Source organism: Loxodonta africana, chromosome 3 (genome assembly GCF_030014295.1).
Source record: "Loxodonta africana isolate mLoxAfr1 chromosome 3, mLoxAfr1.hap2, whole genome shotgun sequence".
Classification (NCBI taxonomy): Eukaryota; Metazoa; Chordata; class Mammalia; order Proboscidea; family Elephantidae; genus Loxodonta; species Loxodonta africana.
This window is the reverse complement of record NC_087344.1, coordinates 167,029,002-167,051,293: the sequence shown is the minus strand read 5'-3', so window position 1 is coordinate 167,051,293 and position 22,292 is coordinate 167,029,002. Positions and strand designations below refer to the sequence as shown.

At 46.3% G+C, this 22,292-nt stretch overlaps 1 protein-coding gene across 1 annotated transcript; it reads left to right on the top strand.

The window, feature by feature from the left end:
• The first annotated feature begins 15,721 nt into the window (after positions 1–15,721).
• On the top strand, positions 15,722–17,513 carry LOC100666921 (glutathione S-transferase Mu 1-like). Its single transcript, XM_064279974.1, has 5 exons — positions 15,722–15,781; positions 16,071–16,143; positions 16,548–16,612; positions 16,906–16,987; positions 17,095–17,513. Exons 1-5 carry the CDS (start codon positions 15,722–15,724, stop codon positions 17,265–17,267), a joined length of 453 nt encoding a protein of 150 aa, XP_064136044.1. The 3' UTR covers positions 17,268–17,513.
• Positions 17,514–22,292: the final 4,779 nt, after the last annotated feature.

Below are 22,292 nucleotides of genomic sequence, written 5' to 3'. Positions count from 1 at the left end.
TTCTTCGGGTGCCTGATGGATTCTTTTGTTGCTCACTTTCTATTTGCTCAAGTTGTCGGGACAGTTCTCTGATTTTGTCTCTTTCTTCTTTTTGTATGTGTGCATTTATCGATATAAATTGGCCTCTGAGCACTGCTTTTGCTGTGTCCCAGAGGTTTTGATAGGAAGTATTTTCATTCTCGTTGTTTTCTAAGAATTTCCTTATTCCCTCCTTGATGTCTTCTATAACCCAGTCTTTTTTCAGGAGGGTATTGTTCATTTTCCAAGTATTTGATTTCTTTTCCCTAGTTTTTCTGTTATTGATTTCTAGCTTCATTGCCTTGTGGTCTGAGAAGATGCTTTGTAATATTTCGATGTTTTGGATTCTGCAAAGATTTGTTTTATGCCCTAATATGTGGTCTATTCTAGAGAATGTTCCATGTGCGCTAGAAAAAAAAGTATATTTTGCAGCAGTTGGGTGGAGAGTTCTGTATAAGTCAATGAGGTCAAGTTGGTTGATTGTTGTAAGTAGGTCTTCCGTGTCTCTATTGAGCTTCTTACTGGATGTCCTGTCCTTCTCCGAAAGTGGTGTGTTGAAGTCTCCTACTATATATGTGGAGGTGTCTATCTCACTTTTCAATTCTGTTAAAATTTGATTTATGTATCTTGCAGCCCTGTCATTAGGTGCGTAAATATTTAATATGGTTATGTCTTCCTGATCAATTGTCCCTTTTATCATTATATAGTGTCCTTCTTTATCCTTTGTGGTGGATTTAAGTCTAAAGTCTATTTTGTCAGAAATTAATATTGCTACTCCTCTTCTTTTTTGCTTATTGTTTGCTTGATATACTTTTTTCCATCCTTTGAGTTTTAGTTTGTTTGTGTCTCTAAGTCTAAGGTGTGTCTCTTGTAGGCAGCATATAGATGGATCGTGTTTTTTTATCCAGTCCGTGACTCTCTGTCTCTTTATTGGTGCATTTAGTCCATTTACATTCAGCGTAATTATAGATAAGTAAGTTTTTAGTGCTGTCATTTTGATGCCTTTTTATGTGTGTTGTTGGCCATTTCATTTTTCCACATGCTTTTTTGTGCTGAGACGTTTTTCTTAGTAGCTTGTGAGATCCTCATTTTCATAATGTTTAACTTTGTGTTTATTGAGTCGTTACGTTTTTCTTGGCTTTTTTCTTGAGTTATGGAATTGATATTCCTTTTTGTGGTTACCTTTTTATTTACCCCTATTTTTCTAAGTAAAACCCTAACTTGTATCCTTCTATTTCGCCTTGTATCACTCTCCATCTGGCAGTTCAATGCCTCCTATATTTAGTCCCTCTTTTTGATTATTTTGATCGTTTAGCTATTGATTTCCATGATTTCCTGTTGTGTGTATTATTTTGTTTATTTATTTATTTTTTAGAATTAGTCTTAATTTGTTTGTTTTTGTGCTTTCTCTGTTTGAGTTGCGTTGATATCAGGACGTTCTGTTTTGTGACCTTGTATTGTGCTGGTACCTGATATTATTGGTCATCAGGCCAAACAATCTCCTTTAGCATTTCTTGCAGTCTTGGTTTAGTTTTTGCAAATTCTCTAAACTTGTGTTTATCTGTAAATATCTTAATTTCTCCTTCATATTTCAGAGAGAGTTTTGCTGGATATATGATCCTTGGTTGGCAGTTTTTCTCGTTTAGTGCTCTGTATATGTCGTCCCATTCCCTTCTTGCCTGCATAGTTTCTGCTGAGTAGTCTGAACTTATTCTTATTGATTCTCCCTTGAAGGAAACCTTTCTTTTCTCCCTGGCTGCTTTTAAAATTTTCTGTTTGTCTTTGGTTTTGGCAAGTTTGATGATGATATGTCTTGGTGTTTTTCTTTTTGGATCAATCTTAAATGGGGTTCGATGAGCATCTTGGATAGATATCCTTTCTTCTTTCATGATGTCAGGGAAGTTTTGTGTCAGGAGTTCTTCAACTATTTTCTCTGTGTTTTCTGTCCCCCCTCCCTGTTCTGGGACTCCAATCACTCGCAAGTTATCCTTCTTGATAGAGTCCCACATGATTCTTAGGGTTTCTTCATTTTTTTTAATTCTTTTATCTGATTTTTTTCCAGCTATGTTGGTGTTGTTTCCCTGGTCCTCCAGAAGTCCCAGTCTACATTCTAATTGCTCGAGTCTGCTCCTCTGACTTTCTATTGCGTTGTCAAATTCTGTAATTTTATTGTTAATCTTTTGGATTTCTACATGCTGTCTCTCTATGGATTCTTGCAACTTGTTAATTTTTCCACTATGTTCTTGAATAATCTTTTTGAGTTCTTCAACAGTTTTATCAGTGTGTTCCTTGGCTTTTTCTGCATTTATCCTAATTTCATTCGTGATATCTTTAAGCATTTTGTAAATTAGTTTTTTATATTCTGTATCTGATAATTCCAGGATTGTATCTTCATTTGGGAAAGATTTTGATTCTTTTGTTTGGGGGGTTGGAGAAGCTGTCATGGTCTGTTTCTTTATGTGGTTTGATATGGACTGCTGTCTCCGAGCCATCACTGGGAAACTAGATTTTCCAAGTAGTCAGCTAAAAAAAAATGCAGTCAGATCCCTATCTGAATTCTCTCTCTGGCTCCGGGTATTCGGATGTTAATGGGCTCGCCTGGGGAGGGTGAGGGAGGGATCTGAGAGCTAGGAGTGTAGCACCACAGAATATAGAGCTGAACACCACGTTCACGCTCCGCCCCCGTTTGCCAAAATCCGGGCTGGACGGGTCCCTGGCTAGGACACTGCTTTCCTTGCTCGGAAACCAGTCCCTTCCTCCTGGGGACTTCCTCCGGTGCGCGGCACCGCTCGTGGGCACTGGGTGGGCGTTTCCCGCACGAACGGGTGGGCCCGCCCCCAGGGTCTATTCAGGGCAATAAAAATGGACTCCGTGCTCACGCCCCGCTCGTGCGCGCGCCCAAGCCCCAGCAGGACGGAACCCCGTCTGGGACGCTACTTTCTGCGCTTCGGGACCAATCAGTTCCTCCGCACGGCCAGGTGGGCCCGCCCCCTGGGTCAATTCAGGGCGATAAAAATGGACTCCGCGCTCACGCCCCGCCCGCGCGCGCCCAAGCCCCAGCAGGGTGGCACTCTGTCTGGGATGCTACTTTCTGCGCTTTGGGACCAATCAGTTCCTCCGCACGGCCAGGTGGGCCTGCCCCCTGGGTCAATTCAGGGCAATAAAAATGGACTCCGCGCTCACGGCCCGCTCGTGCGCGCGCCCAAGCCCCAGCAGGGCGGCACTTTGTCTGGGATGCTACTTTCTGCGCTTTGGGACCAATCAGTTCCTCCCGGGGACTTCTCCTTCCAGTGTGCCGCACCTCTCGCGCAAACTGGGAGGGCGTCACTCGCACGACCAGGTGTTCCCGCCCTCTGGGTCAATTCAGGGTAATAAAAATGGACCCCACGCTCATGCCCCGCCCGCGCGCGCGCGCGTGCCCAGATCGCAGCGGAATGGCTCCCCGTCTGGGATGCTGCTTTCCCTGTTTTGAGACCAGACACCTCCGGGGATTTCTCCCTCTGGTGTGCCGTGCCACACGCGCGGACTGGGTGCGCGTCCTCCCGCACGAACGCGTGGGCCCCGCCCTGGGGTCACCCCAGGGAAACACAGCTGACCCCCCCCCGCGCGCGCCCCGTCGGCTTCTCGCCTAACTCCCGGCGGACAGCAGGGCACCCCAGCTGGGACGCTGTTCTCCCCCCTCTCAGATCAGTCACTGCCTCCCGGGTGTTTCTCCCTCCGGCTGCGCCCCTACGCCGCCCGCGCCAACCTGCTAGGCTTCCTCCCGGGATGGGTTCGGGGGGGAAGGGGTGGGCCCCCTTTCTGTGCCGTCTGCCCCCCTGGGCTCTGCCCCAGATCGAGCTCCGAAGGTCACCTGCCTGGTGCGCTGGCTCCTAGTTCTGAAAACAGTCGCTGTCTGCCCGTATTTGTTCGTCCTCCGTCTCTAAGTCTGTGCTTGTTGTTCAGAGTTCATAGATTGTTATGTATGTGATCGATTCCCTTGTTTTTCCGAGTCTTTGTTGCAAGAGGGATCCGCGGGAGCGTCCACCTAGTCCGCCATCTTGGCCCCCCTCCTCTCTTTTCTTTTTTATTGTACTTTAGATGAAGGTTTACAGAACAAGCTAGTTTCTCATCAAACAGTCAGTACACACATTGTTCTATGACATTGGTTAACAACCCCACGACATGTCAACGTTCTCCGCTCTCAACCCTGGGTTCCCCATTACCAGCTTTCCTGCTCCCTCCTGCCTTCCAGTCCTTGCCCCAGGGCTGGTGTGCCCTTTCATTCTTGCTTTGTTCCATGGGCCTCTTCAATCTTTGGCTGAAGAGTGAACCTCAGGAGGGACTTCATTAGTGAGCTGAAAGGGTGTCTAGGGGGTCATACTCTCAGGGTTTCTCCAGTCTCTGTCAGGCCAGCAAGTCTGGTCTTTCTTTTTGAGTGAGAATTTTATTCTACTTTTTTCTCCAGTTCTCTCCAGGACCCTCTATTGTGATCCCTATCAGAGTAGTCAGTGGTGGTAGCCAGGCACTATCTCCTTGTTCTGGACTCAGTCTGGTGGAAGCCATGGTAGATGTGGACCACTAGTCCTTTGTCCTAATCTTTCCCTTGTATCTTTAGTTTTCTTCATTCTTCCTTGCTCCCAAGGGGGTGAGACCAGTGGAGTATCCTAGATGGCTGCTCACGGGCTTCTAAGACCCCAGACACTACTCACCAAAGTAGAATGCAGAACATATTCTTTATAAGAAATGTTATGCCAATTGAGCTAGATGTTCCCTGAGATCATGGTTCTCACAGCCCTCAGCCCAGCAATTCAGTCCCTCAGGGCGTTTGAATGTGTCTATGGAACTACCATGACCTTGCCTTGTACAGGTTGTGCTGCCTTCCCCAGTATTGTGTACTGTCTTACTCTTCACCAAAGACTCCACTTATCTATTGTCTATTAAGTGTTTTTCCATCCCCACTCCTCCCCTCCCTTGTAATCATCAAAGATTTTTCTTTTTGTATGTAAACCTTTTCATAAATATTGACAGTAGTGGTCTCACACAACATTTGTCCTTTTGTGATTGACTTATTTCACTCAGCATAGTGTCTTCCAGATTCATCCATGTTATGAGATGCTTCACAGATTCATTGTTGTTCTTTATAGTTGCATAAAACTCCTTTTTTGTTTTATTTATGTGGTGGATTACATTGATTGATTTTTAACATTGAACCAAACTTGCATGCCTGGTATGAATCACACTTGGTCGTGGCATATTATTTTCTTGACATGATTCTTAATTCTATTGACTAGAATTTTCTCAAGAATTTTTGCATCTATATTCGTGAGAGATATTGGTCTGTAATTTTCTTTTTGGGGGGTGTCTTTGGCTGATATTGGTATAAGGGTTATACAGGCTTCAGAGAATGAATTAGGAAATATACCTTTCTTTTCCAATCTCTGAAATAGTTTGAGTAATACTGGTTTAACCTCATCTCTGAATGTTTGGTAGAATTCTCCACTGAAGCCATCTGGGTCAGGGCTTTTTATTGTTTGGAGTTTTTTTTTTTTTTTCACCTTCGCAATCCCTTCTCTTGTTATGGGTCTGTTCGGATTTTCAACTTCAATTTACATTAGTTTGGGTAGGTAGTGTGTTTTTAGAAATTTGTCCATTTCCTCTAGGTTTTCAAATTTGTTGGAGTATAGTTATTCACAGTTCTCATGGTTTTTACATATTCCCATGATTTCTGTTTATGTGGAAATGTCCTAATTTCACCATCATATTTAAGTAAGAGTTTTGCAGGATATGTTATTCTTGGTTGGCAATTTTTTTCTTTCAAGGTTTTATACATGTCATCCCATTGCCTTCTTGCCTGCATCATTTCTGCCAAGTAATCAGAGTTTAGTCGTATTGTTTCCCCTATGTATGTGACTTTTTTTTTTCCTCAGGATTCTTTCTTTGTCTTTGGTCTTAGTGAGTGTGACTATGATATGTCTTGGTTACTTTCTTTTGGGGTCTATCCTATATGGGGTTCAATGATCTTCTTGGACAGTCAGCATTTCATCTTTCATGATATTAGGAATGTTTTCTGTCAGCAAATCTTCAATGATCTTCTCTATGTTTTCCATTTTCTCCACCTGTTCTGGAACTCTGAGTACATGCAAATATTTGTTTTTGATTGTATCCCACATTGTTCTCAGGGTTTCTTCATTTTTTGCTCTGATTTTTCTTCTAAGTGGTATGCAAGGATTCGTCTTCCATTTCACTGATCCTGTCTTCCATTTTTCCAAATTTGCTCATAAAATCTTATGTTGCACTATCCATTTCTGAAATCTTATTGTTTACCTTTTGGATTTCTAATTGCTGTTTTTGTATGGTTTCTAGTTGTTTGCTTATTTTGACATTTTTTCCTATATTATTTTCTTGAATTCTTCCATTGTTTTATCTCTCTTTTCCATGATTTTGTCTATTTTTTCCTTATTTTTGTGTGTGTTTTCCTTAATCTGTTGGAGAATCCTGAATATTACAGTTTCAAATTCCGTATCAGGTAATTCCAGTGTATTTTCTTCTGCCAGGAGATCATCTAGTGTTTTATTTTGGACACTTGATGGAGCCATCCTGTTCTGTTCTGTTTTTGTTTTGTTTTGTTTTTTACATTTTTTGATATTGTCTGCTGTCTTCAGGACACTCAGGAATTATTTTCTTAATTTATTGATTGTAGATTTGTTTGTTTTGCCCTGCTTTTTTGTTTTATTTCGTTATGTCTTGGCAGGCAGGCTGGGTGTTCTCTGTTGTTTGCTCATCTGTGCTTATCGTTACATCTAGGCAGGCAGGCTGTGAGTTCTCTGTTGTGTGCTCATCTGTGGGTATAATACTTCTCACCACCTTGTCTAGGTGCACAGAGCCAGTTGCTCAGCTATGGTGCAGAAGGGCAGTCTAGTGGAGGAGGACAGGTGGGGATGGGTAAATGTCAGCACATGCTGGGGCTGACATGGTGGGGCTGGGGGCAGTGTAGGGCGAGACCTGGCAGTCTGCACCTGTGCCGCTTGCAGGTGTGGCATTTGGCAAGTGGTGCAGACAGCTAGGAGGGAAGTTGAAAGACGTGATATGTGGAGCTAAGTGAGTGTAAAGGAAACAATGGAAAGAAGAGAGAGAAACAGAAGCAAAAAAAAAAAAAAAAAGGTGCTGAGGGAGCCTACCAGTCAGGTGGTGCGGACCCAGGGAAGCCATGTGTCAGTGTCTTTCTAGCCAAGCAGTGTGGCACAGCCCATCAAGAAGGCATGAAGATGGCACATGTGGCAAGACATGTGGGAGGAAGGAAAGAAAGAGATAAGAAATTTTAAAAAAGCACTGATGGAGCCTGCCAGTGGAGTGGTACGGGCTGGGGAAACCATGTGCCGGTGGCTCTCTAGTCAAGTGGTGTGCTTCGGTCCATCAAGGAGGGGTGGAGATGACACATGTGGCTAGATGGGTGGGAGAAAAGAGAGGAAGGAAGGGAGAGAGAGATAAGAAACCAAAAAGAAGAAAAAGAAAAGCAAAATGGCACTGAGGCAGCCAGCTAACAGGTGGTGCAGATGGGGGAAGCCACGTGCTGGTGACTTCCCAGCCAGGTGGGGTGGCACAGCCCATCAAGAAGGAGCAGACGTGACCCAGGCAGACAGGTGAGTGGGAGAAAGGAAAGGAAGGAAGGGATAGAGAGACAAGAAACCAAGGGAGAAAAAAGAAAAAAAAATGGTGCTGAGGTGGCTTACTAGCAGGGCGGTGTGGACTGGGAAAGCTCTGAGCTGGTGGATCCCCAGCTAGGCTGTGTGGCTCCGCCCTTCAAGAAGGAGCAGAGACAGCACACGCAGCTAGGTGGACGGAGGAAAGGAAAGGAAGGAAAGGACAGAGAGACAAGAAATAGAGAAAAAAATGGTGCAGAGGGAGCCCACTGGCATGGTGGCGTGGACTGGGGAATCTGTGTTCTGGTGGCTCCCCAGCCAAATGGTGCAGCATAGCCCATCGAGAAGGGGTGGAGATGGCACATGGCACCAGCTGGGCAGGAGAAAGAAAAGGTTGGAGGTGAGGTAGAGAGAGAAGAAACAAAAAGAAGCCAAACCAATAACAAAAATGGCACCGAAGGAACTGGCTGGTGAACACGGCAATCCAAGTGGCAAGGAGCCTGTGTCTCCCCAGATGAGTGACCATGGCCCACCGGAAAGTGGTGGAAGCTGCACAGAGGGAAGAAGGGTGGGGGATGGGAAAGCGTGTATCCCTGGTTACCGAGTGCTCTTTCTCCTGTTGGGAGCTCTGTGAAGTTGCCTTCCTGTACTCCCTGTCTGCCATTCTTGATGGCTGAGGGGTCCAAGATGGCGAGCCTGTGCCACCTTAGCTGGTAGGGGATCTCCCATCCATAGCTGTCCTCATTCTCTGTTCTCTGTCAATTTCTTTTCCATCAGGTGCTTGGTCGAGTTTTTTATTTCTTTGTTTGACACTTAGGGTTCCAGGAGTGATGTCTGTATCTGTTTTACTTATTTTTTGGGGTCTGGTACTTCTGTCTGTAGTGCCATGTTGGCTCCGCCCCTGAGTTCTTTGTAAATGTGAAACTAAGAAGAGAAAAAGTTTGTTAAAATAAGGAGGCAGATCGCAGCTGTAAAAGTCTTGACTGTCTGTAACACGAACAGTACACAGGTTCAGGCCTTAACTTATGTAGATAAATTGGCTATCTTAAATGCATTTAGGAAATTCACCCAGTGAATGTCTTCTCCCTAACTCACTCCCTCTAAGCCTGATGAGTGAGGGTTACATTTCAAAAGGCTCCAGATTTACAGCTGATTTAATCTTCACTGTTTCTGAACTAAATGATCAACTTTACATTTCAAGAACTCCAGCTAGATTTGACTCAGCCTATAACCCATCACTAAATCCCCACATCAAGAATGTTTACCTGAGCCCAGAAGAACTGGATAGTGCCTGGCTACAACCACCGACCAGTCTGACAGGGATCACAATAGGGAGTCCTGGACAGAGTGGGAGAAAAATGTAGAACAAAATTTAAATTCACAAAAAAGGATCAGGTTTACTGTTCTGACAGAGACTGGAAGAACCCCCGAGACTATGGCCCTGAGATGTCCTTTTAACTCAGAACTGAAACCACTCCCGAAGTTTACCCTTCAGCCAAAGATTAGACAGTCCTTTAAAACAAACAATAACACACGTGAGGAATGTGCTTCTTAGTTCAGTCATGTATAGGGGACCAAAAGGGCAAGACATGCCCGAAAGCAGTGAGGGGAAGGCAGGAAAAATGGACAGATGGAAACGGGAGTTGGGGTGTGCAATGAGAGAGTGTTAACACATCTCGGGGGTTGGAACCAATGTCACAAAACAATCTGAGTATAAATTGTTGATAGAAACTAATCTGCTCTGTAAAATTTCACCTAAGCGATAGATGACTTATAAAATAAACACTACCACCTGTGAATACTGTGCTCTCTTAAATTAATCAACCATATGAAACCAATCAACATTTACCATAAAACAAAGACGAGAAGCTAAGGAGGGGCAACGTGTTGCCCTCGAGTCGATTCCACCTCATAGCGACCCTAAAGGACAGAGTAGAACTGCCCCATAGGGTTTCCAAGGAGCACCGGGTGGATTTGAACTGCCGACCTTTTGGTTAGCAGCCATGTCTCTTAACGACTGCTCCACGAGGGTTTCCAAGGAGGGGCAAGGAAGCTAGATTAATGGAAAGAGAACAAAAAACGGAAAAAAATGAGAATGTTGACAGTTTCAAAAAATGTAATCAATGTTACAGTACAAGTTGTATAAAATTTGTTAAATGGAAACATAATTTGTTATGTAAACTTTCACCGAAAACGTAAAAAAACTTTTTATACACCTGACTTTAGAAATATTGCCTGAGTCAATTTGTATCAAGAAGAAAAGATTTTGTGTTAGGTTAGAAATCGATGTTAACAAAGTTTGTAGTCTAACAACTCCTAGTAAATTTCTCTTTCCTTCCCCTGGAACCTCTTTGTTGTGAAAACCATTTGCCTTGGTTTATTCTGTCTGTTATCTACCCACACTGCTCTCCTTGCAAAGCAGAACACGTGTTGTAGTCTGTTTGAATGCCACGCGTTTCTCCATTTCGCAAAATTAAATTATTGCTTCAATAAAATTTTTGTTTTAATTTCTATAGGAGCGTCAATCTAGTACCTTCACTAGGACATTCTAAAATTGATTGTGATGATGGTTGCAAACTCTGTCAATAAACTAAAAGCCATTCAATTGCACGCTTTCAGTGGATAACTCTATAGCATGGGATTTGTATCTCAAAAAAGCTGTTAAAGAAAAAAACAAAAAGAAGGTACTAGTGCCTTGGAGAAGTACCCCTGTTCTTGGTCGTGGCCCCTTAAAGAAACATCTCCTGTAGGATTTCAAAGGAGACAGTGCATTATAGTGAATCACATCCACCTGGGGAAACGAAATGAACGTGTCCCAGCACTATTTCTTGAACTTCTTTCTAGGGAGATGTTTTATGATGCACCTAAATTAGAAATGTCTCCCCCTTCCTGGGCCAAGCCATACTTGAATTCTCTTAATGACAGTGTAAGGGACATTACAGGACTCCAAGCAACACACGCAGCCACAGGGCTTCCTGTCTCCCTTGATTCCTAGGCTCTGCCTGCGCTGACCCTGCCCTCTGCCTGCACCTGCAGCTCTCCATCACCTGGTGATCCAGGCCCCAGAGCTGGCTCAGCTCACAGGGGTGTGAGGAGCCTAGTACCTGTACCCAGGCCTCTGTGGGAAAGCCTGGGCTAATGCTGACATGGAGGGGAGGTGTCCTGGCCATCTATGGCTTTTCTCAGGACAGGGAAAAAGGGCTACAGGCGACAGCCAGTCCCGGTTCCATTCCTTCTCCCTAGTCTCTGAGCCACAGCTTTCTGCCTCTTCTCTGATGAAAACAGAAAAACAGCAAGAGGCACTTAAAACCATTTCAGGCTCTTTGTCACTGACCTGTAATATACAACCTGGGAAGGGACACACAGGTTCTGAGTCCCTTTCATAAACAAAATAGACAATACCCACAGCTGCTAATTCCACCTACCTCCCATGAGCAGGAATCATTGTTTCAAGGCGATACCAGAGCCTCTCAAGTGTCCTAAAGGGGACTTCCCCAAGGTTCTCTGGCACTGCAGCCAGGGATCAAAATGCTAAAGCTCTCTTCTGTTAAAGCCATTTTGTGAGGGACCCAAAAGTCTGGACTCCTCTCTCTACAGCTCTGTTTTAACCCAAGGCTACAACATTAAGAATCTAGAGGAATGGACAGACTGCGGAGCCCTCTGCTGGGATATGACATCTTGCAGCTGAGCTTTGAGATTATTAGGAGGCAGGGTGCTCACACTTACATGTTCTGAGGAAACCCCGAGTGCAGATATTCCGGCGACTGGTCAAGGAGGCAGCATGCGCTGTAATGCAGCTCTCCCCACCCTGGCCCACAAGAGAATCCCCTAAAACCATCCGGGAGCTTTGAAAACATGCTGATGCCACCACGCTCCGGATGCTGACATAATCAGTCTGTGATGTGGCCCCGCATCAGTATTTTTATGAAAAGTTCCCCAGGTGATTCTGACATGCAGACAAGGTTGAGAATTATTGCTTTTAAGTCAACAGACTTGGGACAACAGCAGTTTTGTTTTGTTTTAAATAAAATGTAAACAACCAGGTCATGTCCCTGAATTAGCTGACCTGGGATTATCTGTGTTTGTCTTCCCAACATAGACTCCATCTTCTTACTCTTAATGTAATCATTTAAACAATAGCTTTCTTTGTTTCTACTGTCATTGGGTGTAACCCTTCTCAACATCCCATTGTCACTTGACCCACATGGTCACCTTGTGAGAGAGCAGGACAGGTGTTATAGTCCTGTTCCCGGTGAAGGAAATCCCCTTTACTCATTCTGAAGAGCACTGATAGGCCAGCTAAGTCACCTGGAGTGGGGGAGAGGCGGAGTGGAGACACCTCACAGAAGGCCCATGTTATCAAAACCACCCCATCAAGCACTTTCACTTTCTTGGACCACCATCCTGACACCACTGTGCTATTGGACACTTGGTCCAGTGGCTGCTCCGGATTCTCATTCTATGCTAAATCTACATATCAGCATCTCAGTACGGTCCCTTTGGAGTTCTGGTACAGCCGTGATGGTTGGGAAAATATTAAACACTTCTAGATATTTTTTTTTAGATTAGTTAATAAATAACTGGCCCCACCTAGGGGCCCCTCAACCATGACTCCTCCCTCAGGGCCTCTGAATGCCCCATGCACGGATATAGCAAGGGCCTACTTAACCCTCCTTTGAATACCATGCCTGAATCTATGTTTACCTTTAATGAGCAACAGGTAAAAGAAACGTTTATTGGGGACACTAATAAAAATTAACAGAATATGCGAGCTTGCTCCATAGAAACAGACTATAAGTAAAAAGCTATTGTCCAGACAGAGGGGAAAAAAAGCACAGACTTTATTCTTTCAAATCTGAGATGTCATTGATCGTAGGATGCGCTGTTACTTGATGGACAAAAAATAAGAGGAATTCCACCATGTAAACTACAATGTGCCATGGATTGTAAGGCATTTTGATTGCAGAGATGTTAGAATATAGAAAGCAATGTGCATTTTAGCATAGATAAAATAAGTACTTTTAGTCACCCTCTTTTTATACTCCATAAAGAATATGACACATTTTCCCAAACTCACTTCTTGTTAGTTACCAATGGAGTTTGTGCAGAGTCGAACTGTGGCCTTTCAGAAGCAAATCACCAGGGCTGTCTTGGGTATGTTCCAACCACAAACCTTTTCATTAGTAGTCCGAGTGCTTAACCATTTGCACCACCCGTAGAAACCCCCCTAATACCTTGTCGTTGTTGTTGTTGTTAGGTGCCATTGAGTGGGTTCCAACTCATAAAGACCCTGTGTACAACAGAACGAAACGCAGCCGGGTCCTGCACCATCCCCACAATCGTTGCTTTGTTTGAACCCATTGTTGTAGCCACTGTGTCAATTCATCTCATCGAAGGTCTTCCTCTGTTTTACTGACCCGCTACTTTACCAAGCATGATGTCCTTCTCCAGGGACTGGTCCCTGGTGATAACATGCCAAAGTACGTGAGATGAAGTCTTGCCATCCTTGCTTCTAAGGGGCATTCTAGCTGTACTTCTTCTAAGACAGGTTTATTCATTCTTCTGGCACCAAAAACCCCATTGTCGTCAAGTCAATTCCAACTCAGAGTGACCCTGTAGGACAGAGTAGAACTGCCCCATAGAGTTTCCAAGGAGCACCTGCTAGATTCGAACTGCCGACCTTTTGGTTAATAGCCGTAGCACTTAACCACTATGCCACCAGGGTGTATTCAACATTCTTCACCAACACCATACCTCAAATGCATCAATTCTTCTTTGGTCTCTCTTATGCATTGTCCAGTTTTTGCATGCATGTGAAACAATTGAAAAAACCATGGCTTGGGTCAGGTGCACCTTAGTCCTCAAAGTGACATCTTTGCTTTTCAACACTTCAAAGAGGTCTTTTGTGGCAGATTTGCCCAATGCAATGCGTCTTTTAATTTCTTGCCTGCTGCTTCCATGAATGTTGACTGTGGATTCAAGTAAAATGAAATACTTGACAACTTCAAACTTTTCTCCATTTCTCAAGATGTTGCTTATTGGTCCAGTTGTAAGGATTTTTGTTTTCTTTATGTTAAGGTGGAAACCATGGTGGCGTAGTGGTTAAGTGCTATGTCTCCTAACCAAAGGGCTGGCGGTTCAAATCTGCCAGGCACTCCTTGGAAGCTCTATGGGGCAGTTCTACTCTGTCCTATAGGATCGCTATGAGTCAGAATCGACTCGACAGCACTGGGTTTGGGTTTTTTTTGGTTTTATGTTAAGGTGTAATCTATACTGAAAGCTGTAGTCTTTGATCTTCATCAGTATGTGCTTCACGTCCTCTTCATTTTCACAGATCTATTTCACCCATTTGCATGATCCTCTTGGCCCCTTTAGATTCTGGGTTTGAGAATCTGACTGCTTACACTTTCTCCTTCTGCAGAATTGGGCTTCTTCTTCTGAAGGGTCCACTGTGCTCTGGCCCCCATTTTCCTGTGTCCTCAGAGACCTTGTCTGAGCAAGCATTTCCTCTTTCTCCTACATTCCACCTCTCTCCCTCTCTACTACTTCTGGGTATTTAATCACACTAAAAATTGTCCCATGTTTAAAAATAAATCTACCCCTTGTAGTTCCTACCCCGCTTCAACCTTTAATAGCCAACTTCCTTGGAAATTTGGGGATGATTGGAATTTGGGGGATGGTTACACATGATTAATCTGTTTTGTATCACTCAACTGTATACCTGAAAAGTTGAACTGACAAACGTTATGTTATATATATTTTCAATCTCCTTGTCTTAATCATGTTGCCTAGTATATGCCAGTGTTATGGACTGAATAGTGTCCCCCCAAAATATATGCTTTCGATCCTAAAATCTATGACTGTGGTTATAATCCCATTTTGGAATGGGTTGTCCTTGTTGTGTTAGAGGCAGGATTAGTGTAGGGATTGAGTTTTTCTGATTGGCCAGGAGTCCTTGTTCCTTGTTGCTAATGTTAGGTGCCATCCAGTGGGTTCTAACTCATAACAACGCTATGAACAACAGAACAAAACACTGCCCAGGCTTGAACCATCCTCACAACCTTTGTATGTTTGAGACCATTGTTGCTGTCACTATGTCAATCCATCTCATTGAGGGTCTTCCTCTTTTTTGATGACTCTCTAATTTGCTAAGCACCATGTCATTCTCCAGGGATTGGTCCCTCCTGATAACATGTCCAAAGTACATGGGACAAAGTCTCTCCACCCTCGCTTCTAAGAAGCATTTTGGCTGTACTTCTTCCAAGACAGAGCCCTGGTGGTGCAGTGGTTACGAGCTCAGTTGCTAACGAAAAGGTTGGCAATTTTAATATACCAGCCACTCCTTGGAAACCATATGGGCGCTGTTCTACTCTGTCCTATAGGATTGCTGGGAGTTGGAACCGACTTGATGGCAATGGGTTTGGTTTGGTTTTTTGTTTTCTTCCAAGACAGATTTGTTGGTTCTTTTGTTAGTCTATGGAGTATTTAGTATGTCTTGATAGGTGCTGATTTCAACTCTCTGATTGTAGAGCAGTCACATTTTGGCCTAACTCCAGCAGGCTGAGCTTCAGAGTCCTTGGGAACTCGGTACCTAGGAGTGAAGGCTAAGCAAGGCGCTGAAGAAAGGGATGCGGAGAGTTGCACCTCTAGTGTTTCTGGCTCCTCTCCCCAGGTGCACCGCGGTCTCCCCCTGGGCTTAGCAGAGGTCTGAATGCGGGCAGAGGAAGCCACTCAGGGGTCCAGGGGTCCAGGGGTCCAGGCGCCTTCAGCTTCTGTGCGTCCAAATCTCGGCTACCCAAATCTTCAGGACTGGTGGCCAAAACGGAATTTACTCCTTCCCACCCTCAGGGCCCGGCGCCCAGAGTTCAAGGGGGTGTGTGGGGGCGGGAGGGGGGGCTCGGCTGTCTGCAAACCAGGCGGGGAGAGAGACAGGTTCAGGAGGTGGGGGTGGGGAAATGCAAGGAATCAGCGGGATAAGGGGCGGGGCCAAGCGTCAAGGGTCGCCCAGCACCCCCCTGGCTTGATAAGGTGAGACCTCAGCTCACTTGAAGCAGGTCCCGGAGACCGCGAAAACGTGCACCATGCCCATGACTTTGGGTTACTGGGACTTCTGTGGGGTGAGCAAGGGGTCCGCCTGTCAGGTGGGACGGGGGTGCTGTGGCAAGGAAGTGCTGCGCAGCTTGGGAAGGTTATTCTTCAGGGCTTTGCTGGAGCTAAGCCCCATCCTGCAGTCTGGGCCCACCCAGCCTGGGTACTTTAGGCCCAGATGGGGTGGAGAAGGAGCATACTAAAGACGTCAGGAGCGAGCTCTGTGGGGTTTTCTGGCCTGTAGCTCTCAGGAGTGAGTGGTGCCCCCTTACCTGCAGGGGAAATAGTCAGGCAATCAATATCCCTCCATCTCTGACCCCTTCCCGGTGCTGTCTCTCCCAGCTGGCGCATGCCATCCGCCTGCTCCTGGAATACACAGACTCAAACTATGAGGAGAAATACACGATGGGGGACAGTAATGGCACCCTTGTGTTGGCCTCTCTGCCAGCTAATGCTAATTTGGTAACAAGCAGCCTGTGCCCTGGCCACCTGTTGCCCACCTCTGCAGGGCCTCCACCAGTTGGATCTGGGGTCTGCCCTTCCCTGGGTCCCTTTGGTTGTGCAGCTGGCCTGCCAGCTCAGGATGCTGGGAGGAAAGTGCTGCCCCACTGCTTATCGTTAACTGAAATCAACTCCCTCCCTTACCTCTTGCCTAAGCCTTTTGTAAGCCTTCATCCTGGGAGAGTGAGACTCAGTGGTTCTGTCTGACTCCAGATCTGTGAGTCTCTGGGGGTCTTGCAATGACTCTTGGCATGGTTTCTGGGGACAGAATGTTGGACTACAAGGAGGTTTGTTTTTATTTCATTGTTCCCACCACAGCTCCGGACTATGACATGAGCCATTGGCTGAACGAGAAATTCAGGCTGGGCCTGGACTTTCCCAGTGTAGGTACAGGGTGTGGAGGAAGGTGAAAGGTGTCTGTCCCTCCATCTCCTTCCCCCAGCCTGGAGGTTTTAAGACCAGGTGCCTTCTGCTCCACCCCTCTCATTCCTGGTTCTCTTCACTGCCTTTCCGTGGTGTTCCCTGTTCCAGATCACGCATGCACTGTACATACATTTATTTAGTGCCTACCATGGGCCAGGCCCTCAGTGTGCCAGGTCCCAGTCTGCCCTTTCACAGGGGATGGGGGTGTTGGGGAGCCTGGTGGTACAACAGACCTACCTGGTTGCCGTTGCAGCTGCCCTACTTAATTGATGGGCCTCACAAGATCACCCAGAGCAAAGCCACCCTGCGCTACATTGCCCGCAAACACAACCTGTGTGCGTTGCGCTGGGGGCAGGTGTGGCGGCACAGGAGGCCAGGTGGCCATTTCCAGGGCTTGGCTGCATGGGATGCTGAGGGTGAATGTCCGATGTGTGGGCTGCAGGTGGGGAGACAGAAGAGGAGAAGATCCGCGTGGACATCCTGGAGAACCAGGTTATGGAGTTTCGCAATGAGCTGACCAGCATGTGCTACAACCCTGAGTTTGTGAGTTTTCGGTGGGCTGGGCCAGGACAGGGTTTAGGTTGGGAGTCGGGACCCTTGCATTCCCAACTCTGATGCTCCTTTTTGCCATTTGAACACCTTAGAACTAGGGATCCTCCAAGGGTCCCCTATATTGCTGCTAGAGTGACCTTTGAAACCCTAAAGCTCATCAAATGAAAACCCTGAATCGATTCCCTGCAATTTTAGGATAATGTCTAGGCTCTCCATTGTGGAAACTGAGTTCCTAAACAATATGCTTCACTTGTTTTCCCAGTGACTTTTCCTTGATACTCACATATAATGGATTCTCATATATAATGATTATTAGCCACACAATTCACAGAGTCTTTGTTTCTGCAGAAATATCCTCCCCTTCCTCCATTCTTTCAGCATCTCAAATTCTTCTCATCTTTCAGGAAACTAATCAAATGTCCTCTCTATTCTTGTGCCACCCCACAAGCTAGAACTCCCACTTCTTTCCCTGAGCTCTTGTAGTTCCTGTTCCTTTACCTCTGAGTTGGGTGCTTGGCCAGAGGCTCACAGCGCTCCTGGGTCTGACCAACAGGCCGGTTGATGGTGCTCAGTGGTGATAGATTCCAGTCAGTGTCATTTTCCTCTGGACTTTCCCATGCCTCTGACAGATGGGGTTGATACATAGTAAAAACCCAAAGCCAAACCTGTTGCTGTCGAGTCGATTTTGACTCACAGTGACACTATAGGACAGCATAGAACTGCCCAATAGGGCTTCTGAGGAGCAGCTGGTGGATTTGAACAGCCAACCTGTTGGTTAACAGCTGAGCTCTTAACCACTGCGCCACCAGGTTTCCTGATACATAGCAGAAGTCTAATAAATGCTGGTTGATTAAATGGAAGCCTGGGCACGGCCCAGGGGCAGTCCAGGGAGGGTGGTGGCTCTCCCGTGGCCAACTGGGTCATGGCAGCAGTGGGAAGCTGGCTCTCTGCTCAGGGAGCAGGGTCTGAGGGTGGTGACAGCTGTTTTCTGCCCCAGGAGAAGCTGAAGCCTCAGTACTTGGAAGGGCTCCCTGACAAGATGAGGCTCTTCTCACAGTTCCTTGGGCAGCAGCCATGGTTTGCAGGGGACAAGGTAAAGGGGGGAAGAGATGGAGACACACGGTTGTCATTCCTCCCAGATGATGGAGTTCTCACCCACTCATCCTTGGCTTTCTGCAGATCACCTTTGTGGACTTCCTTGCTTATGATGTCCTCGACCAGAACTGTATCTTTGAGCCTAAGTGCCTGGATGCATTCCCAAACCTGAAGGACTTCATGACCCGCTTTGAGGTGATGCTCATGATACCCCTTCCTCTTTGATGTTTTTTTTCCTTCTCCCTTTTCCATGATACCTTCCTAGTTTTGGAGCTAAAATTAAAAATAACTAGCATTTATGGGGCATTGGCTTTATGCCAGGACCTGTGCTAAGCATTTTACATATACTGTGCCAGATTTCATCTTCACAACATTACTACAAGGTAGATAGACTTATTACCCCCATTTTACAGATGAGGAAACTGAGGTTGAAGCACGTAAGGAGTTGGCTGAAGGTCACAGAACCAGTAGAGGCTGTGTTGGGCTGCCTGTCAGCTTCTATGGGCAGTAGCCCGTGGCTCTCCTTCTTCTGTGCTGAAAAGGAAAGCTCAGGCCCTTTTCCTTTCTGAGTTTCACAGCCCAACAAAGTATGGATGAAGCAGAACTTGAGGAGTGTGTATGTAGCTGGCAGCAGTAGGACTGGGACAAGGTAGGATTGTTAGTAAGTTCCATAGATACAGACAGTATTTATACTTCACCTCCAGAAGGCTTTGCACCAATCCAGTCCACATTGTGGGCAAATTCTGAAGTTCCCAGGTCTGCAGAGGTGCTGTGGTTGAGTATTTATGTGGGTGCCCCTGTGAAAGATTTTATCTTGAAATGTTCTATGGTGTGACAGTGTCCTTCCCTTCACTCTTCTGCCCTTTCTGCTTCCCCGTTGTCTAAGGTTTCCATCTCTGAGATGGGTCAGTACATTCAACTCATGTTCACTGATGATCTCCTGTGGATGAGGCAGTGGGTCAGGCACAGTGGGGCCTGCAAAGATGGCCCTGCCCTGGAGCCCACCCTCTGAGCTTAGTGTGGTTGGATAACTATGGCTGCAGCAGGTATGTGGGGCATGTGGTGCATACTGGGCCCTAGGGGAACACAGCCTAGACCACACCTCACCACCAATCATCCTCCATGTGTTGCTTTGAAAGCAACCCAATCTATTTGATTACAGAGTTGAGAATTTGAGGCAGTCACCCAACTGTGGTTTTAGTCTAGAGATCTTGTTCCTTTACCCCTTCCCATCATAAGATCTGCTTTCTTGGCTAGTTCTCAACAACTTATGGTTTGGGGCCAAGCTGAGCACCTTGGGGACGATACAAGAGTTAAGATGACTATGAATGTCGGCTAGGGACTGGAGCCTGCAGTGTGCTAGGGCTCTGTCTCACTGGGTTTAGGAAGGTCCAGATGTCTTAGAATTCTTTAAAAAGTTAGTGTCATACATCATGGTCCCCTTAGCTTGAGGTGAAGTAAGTTGGGGCAGAATGAGATGGTGCTCAGTTATTAGGCTGAGAAGCTTGGACTTCCTCCTGCAAGTGGAATAATTAGGGCCTGGCCCTGCAGGGCATTGCTAGTCCAGCTTCCCCAGTCAAACTTAATGCAGATTGCTGAGTCATTCCGTGAGATCCTGACCTTTCTTGTAGGCTGCACAGGCATGTTCTGAGTTCCTTTGTCCTGCTCAGGCCTGATTCTGTGAGCAAACACTGGGAAGGTGGACATGAGCCAGGAACCTTCCTCTGCAAAAGGAGAAAGTTTGTTCTGCTGGAAGTGAGATGTCCTCCTGTGGGGGAAGGGGTGGGATGCAGCCGAAGGAGCCCAGGACTGGGGGTAGAGAGAGCCAGATTGAATTCTAGCCCTGTCCACTGACTAGCTTGGTGAGCAGTTGGAAGGTATTTAATCTCTGTGTACCTCAGTTTCCCTTCTGATAAATGGCAATAGTAGAATGTATCTTTCAGTACACCCTAGAGAATTTTGTAATCCTGTATTATAATCTCTGGTGGATATAAAGCATCTACTAGTGTAGGATCTCCATATGTGGGAGCTCTTAGGACACCAAAAAAACCAAACCCGTTGCCACTGAGTCGATTCTGACTCATAGCCACCCTGTAGGAGAGAGTAGAACTGCCGCATAGGGTTTCCAAGAAGCTGCTGGTGGATTCAAACTGCTGACCCTTTGGTTAGCAGCTGAGCTCTTAACCACTGCACCACCAGGGCTCCCTAATTAGGATTAGATTATTATTATTATTATTATTATTAAATGAGAGAGTTGTCTAACTAGATTCTTCAACAGGGCAGCAAACCTTCTCTCTCCCACCGTCAGGGCCTGAAGAGGATTTCTGCCTACATGAAGTCCAGCCGCTTCCTCCCACGCCCTATCTGTGGGAAGCAAGCCCTGTGGGGCAACAAGTAAAAAAATGTAGGAGGTGGAAGGAGGTGGAAGGAGGTGGAAGGAGGTGGAAGGAGGTGGAAGGAGGTGGAAGGAGGTGGAAGGAGGTGGAAGGAGGTGGAAGGAGGTGGAAGGAGGTGGAAGGAGGTGGAAGGAGGAGCCAGTCCTGTGCCTGCTGCCTGGAGAACCCCTCTACCCTCCACCCTCCCCCCAGCACCAGCCCTCACCTCTCTTTCCCTCCTTTTTACTCCACTCCACTCCCCTCCCCAAGGCCTTATTTGCCCTCTTTTCTCCACCCCAACCCCACCCTGTTCAGGCCCTTTAAAGCCTCAATTTCTACTTCCCTTCAGCCAAGTCCCCCTCCTGAACTCTCTTGTCCCTGCACTGAAGCCAACCAGACCGCCTTTCCCCTCAGTAGTGCCATTGCTTGGAGGAGCTGCCTGGACTCCTGGCCTGTAGGGCTCAGTCCTGAGCTCTCTGTTCAGCCCTGAGAGAACAGTGTGGCTGGTATGTGGGCCCTGCTCCAGCATGGTCCCTACCCCAGCCCTGTCTGATCCCCAGGAAGGGCTGAGCTACACCTGGTATGTCATGTCCTCCTGGCTACCTGGATACAAGACTAACTCTGGAAGTGGTGGTAGTGATTGGGGGCAGTGCCTGGATGGACTGGGGGGTGTGTGGAGGGAGTGGGAGGACAGGGTTATAAAGGTCATTTCTCATTCTCCTCTCCTCTCTATGTCCTTCTGTTCCTCACCATGGGGATCTCTACAGAAAGAAGGGCTCCTCTATGCCTGGGGCCTTCATTCACTCAGCTTTCATTGAGTCCACGAGGACCTGTGTGTGGTTCTGTCGGCACCAGGACAGTGGGAAGGGGCTGAGCAGTCCACAGGGATGTGTGTTTCTGAGGGACTACCCCCTTCACCCTCTCCAGGAGGCTTTTGCTGATTCAGATGCACGTCCTCTCTGTTCTCTCAATAAATCTCAACAGCACATAGCCCACTGTATCGTAACTGTTGTCTTACTGCCCAAATTGATCATAATTCATTGAGGATTGAATCCATGTCTTATTGGACTTTTTATTTCTGATATCTATCACAGTTCCTGGCACACAGTACATATTCAATGAAAGTTGGAAACTTGAAAGAATTACCTGTAGGCAAAGCCCTGGAGAATTCTGCAGTCATGATTGAGATTTAGAGCTCTGGAGGTAGCTGTCTCTGTCATTGGTGATATACAATAAAGTTCACAAGATTGTAAATTAACACACCTGGGGGAAGGAGCCACTAGCTCTTTCTAGCTTAAGTGGTAATAGGGCCTAGCTGCCAGTTGGAAAGCTTGACCTGAGATGGGCAGGCCCTGTTTGCTGGGCCAAAGTATAGCAGATCTGGGTGGTCAGGAGGTGGTATGGGCATTCCTATCAGGTTCTCCACAAAGGAGCAGGACTTATTGAGAATCATCTGGCTGAGTACAGTCCTCATGTCATGGCTGAATTGTGGATCTGGGAATTATTAGGCACACCCTTGAGACCTGGCCCATAGCAGAGAGACAATTTGGGGAATAGTCTTATTGGGGTTTGTCCAGATGGTCACTGCCTGCAATGTACTTCCTGCTGTTATTAAACA

Coding starts and splice junctions, on each gene's coding strand:
- LOC100666921 (XM_064279974.1), top strand. CDS start 15,722: ATGCCCATGACTTTGGGTTACTGGGACTTCTGTGGGGTGAGCAAGGGG. Junction 15,782..16,070: donor GCAAGGGGTCCGCCTGTCAG/GTGGGACGGGGG, acceptor TGTCTCTCCCAG/CTGGCGCATGCCATCCGCCT. Junction 16,144..16,547: donor GAAATACACGATGGGGGACA/GTAATGGCACCC, acceptor TTCCCACCACAG/CTCCGGACTATGACATGAGC.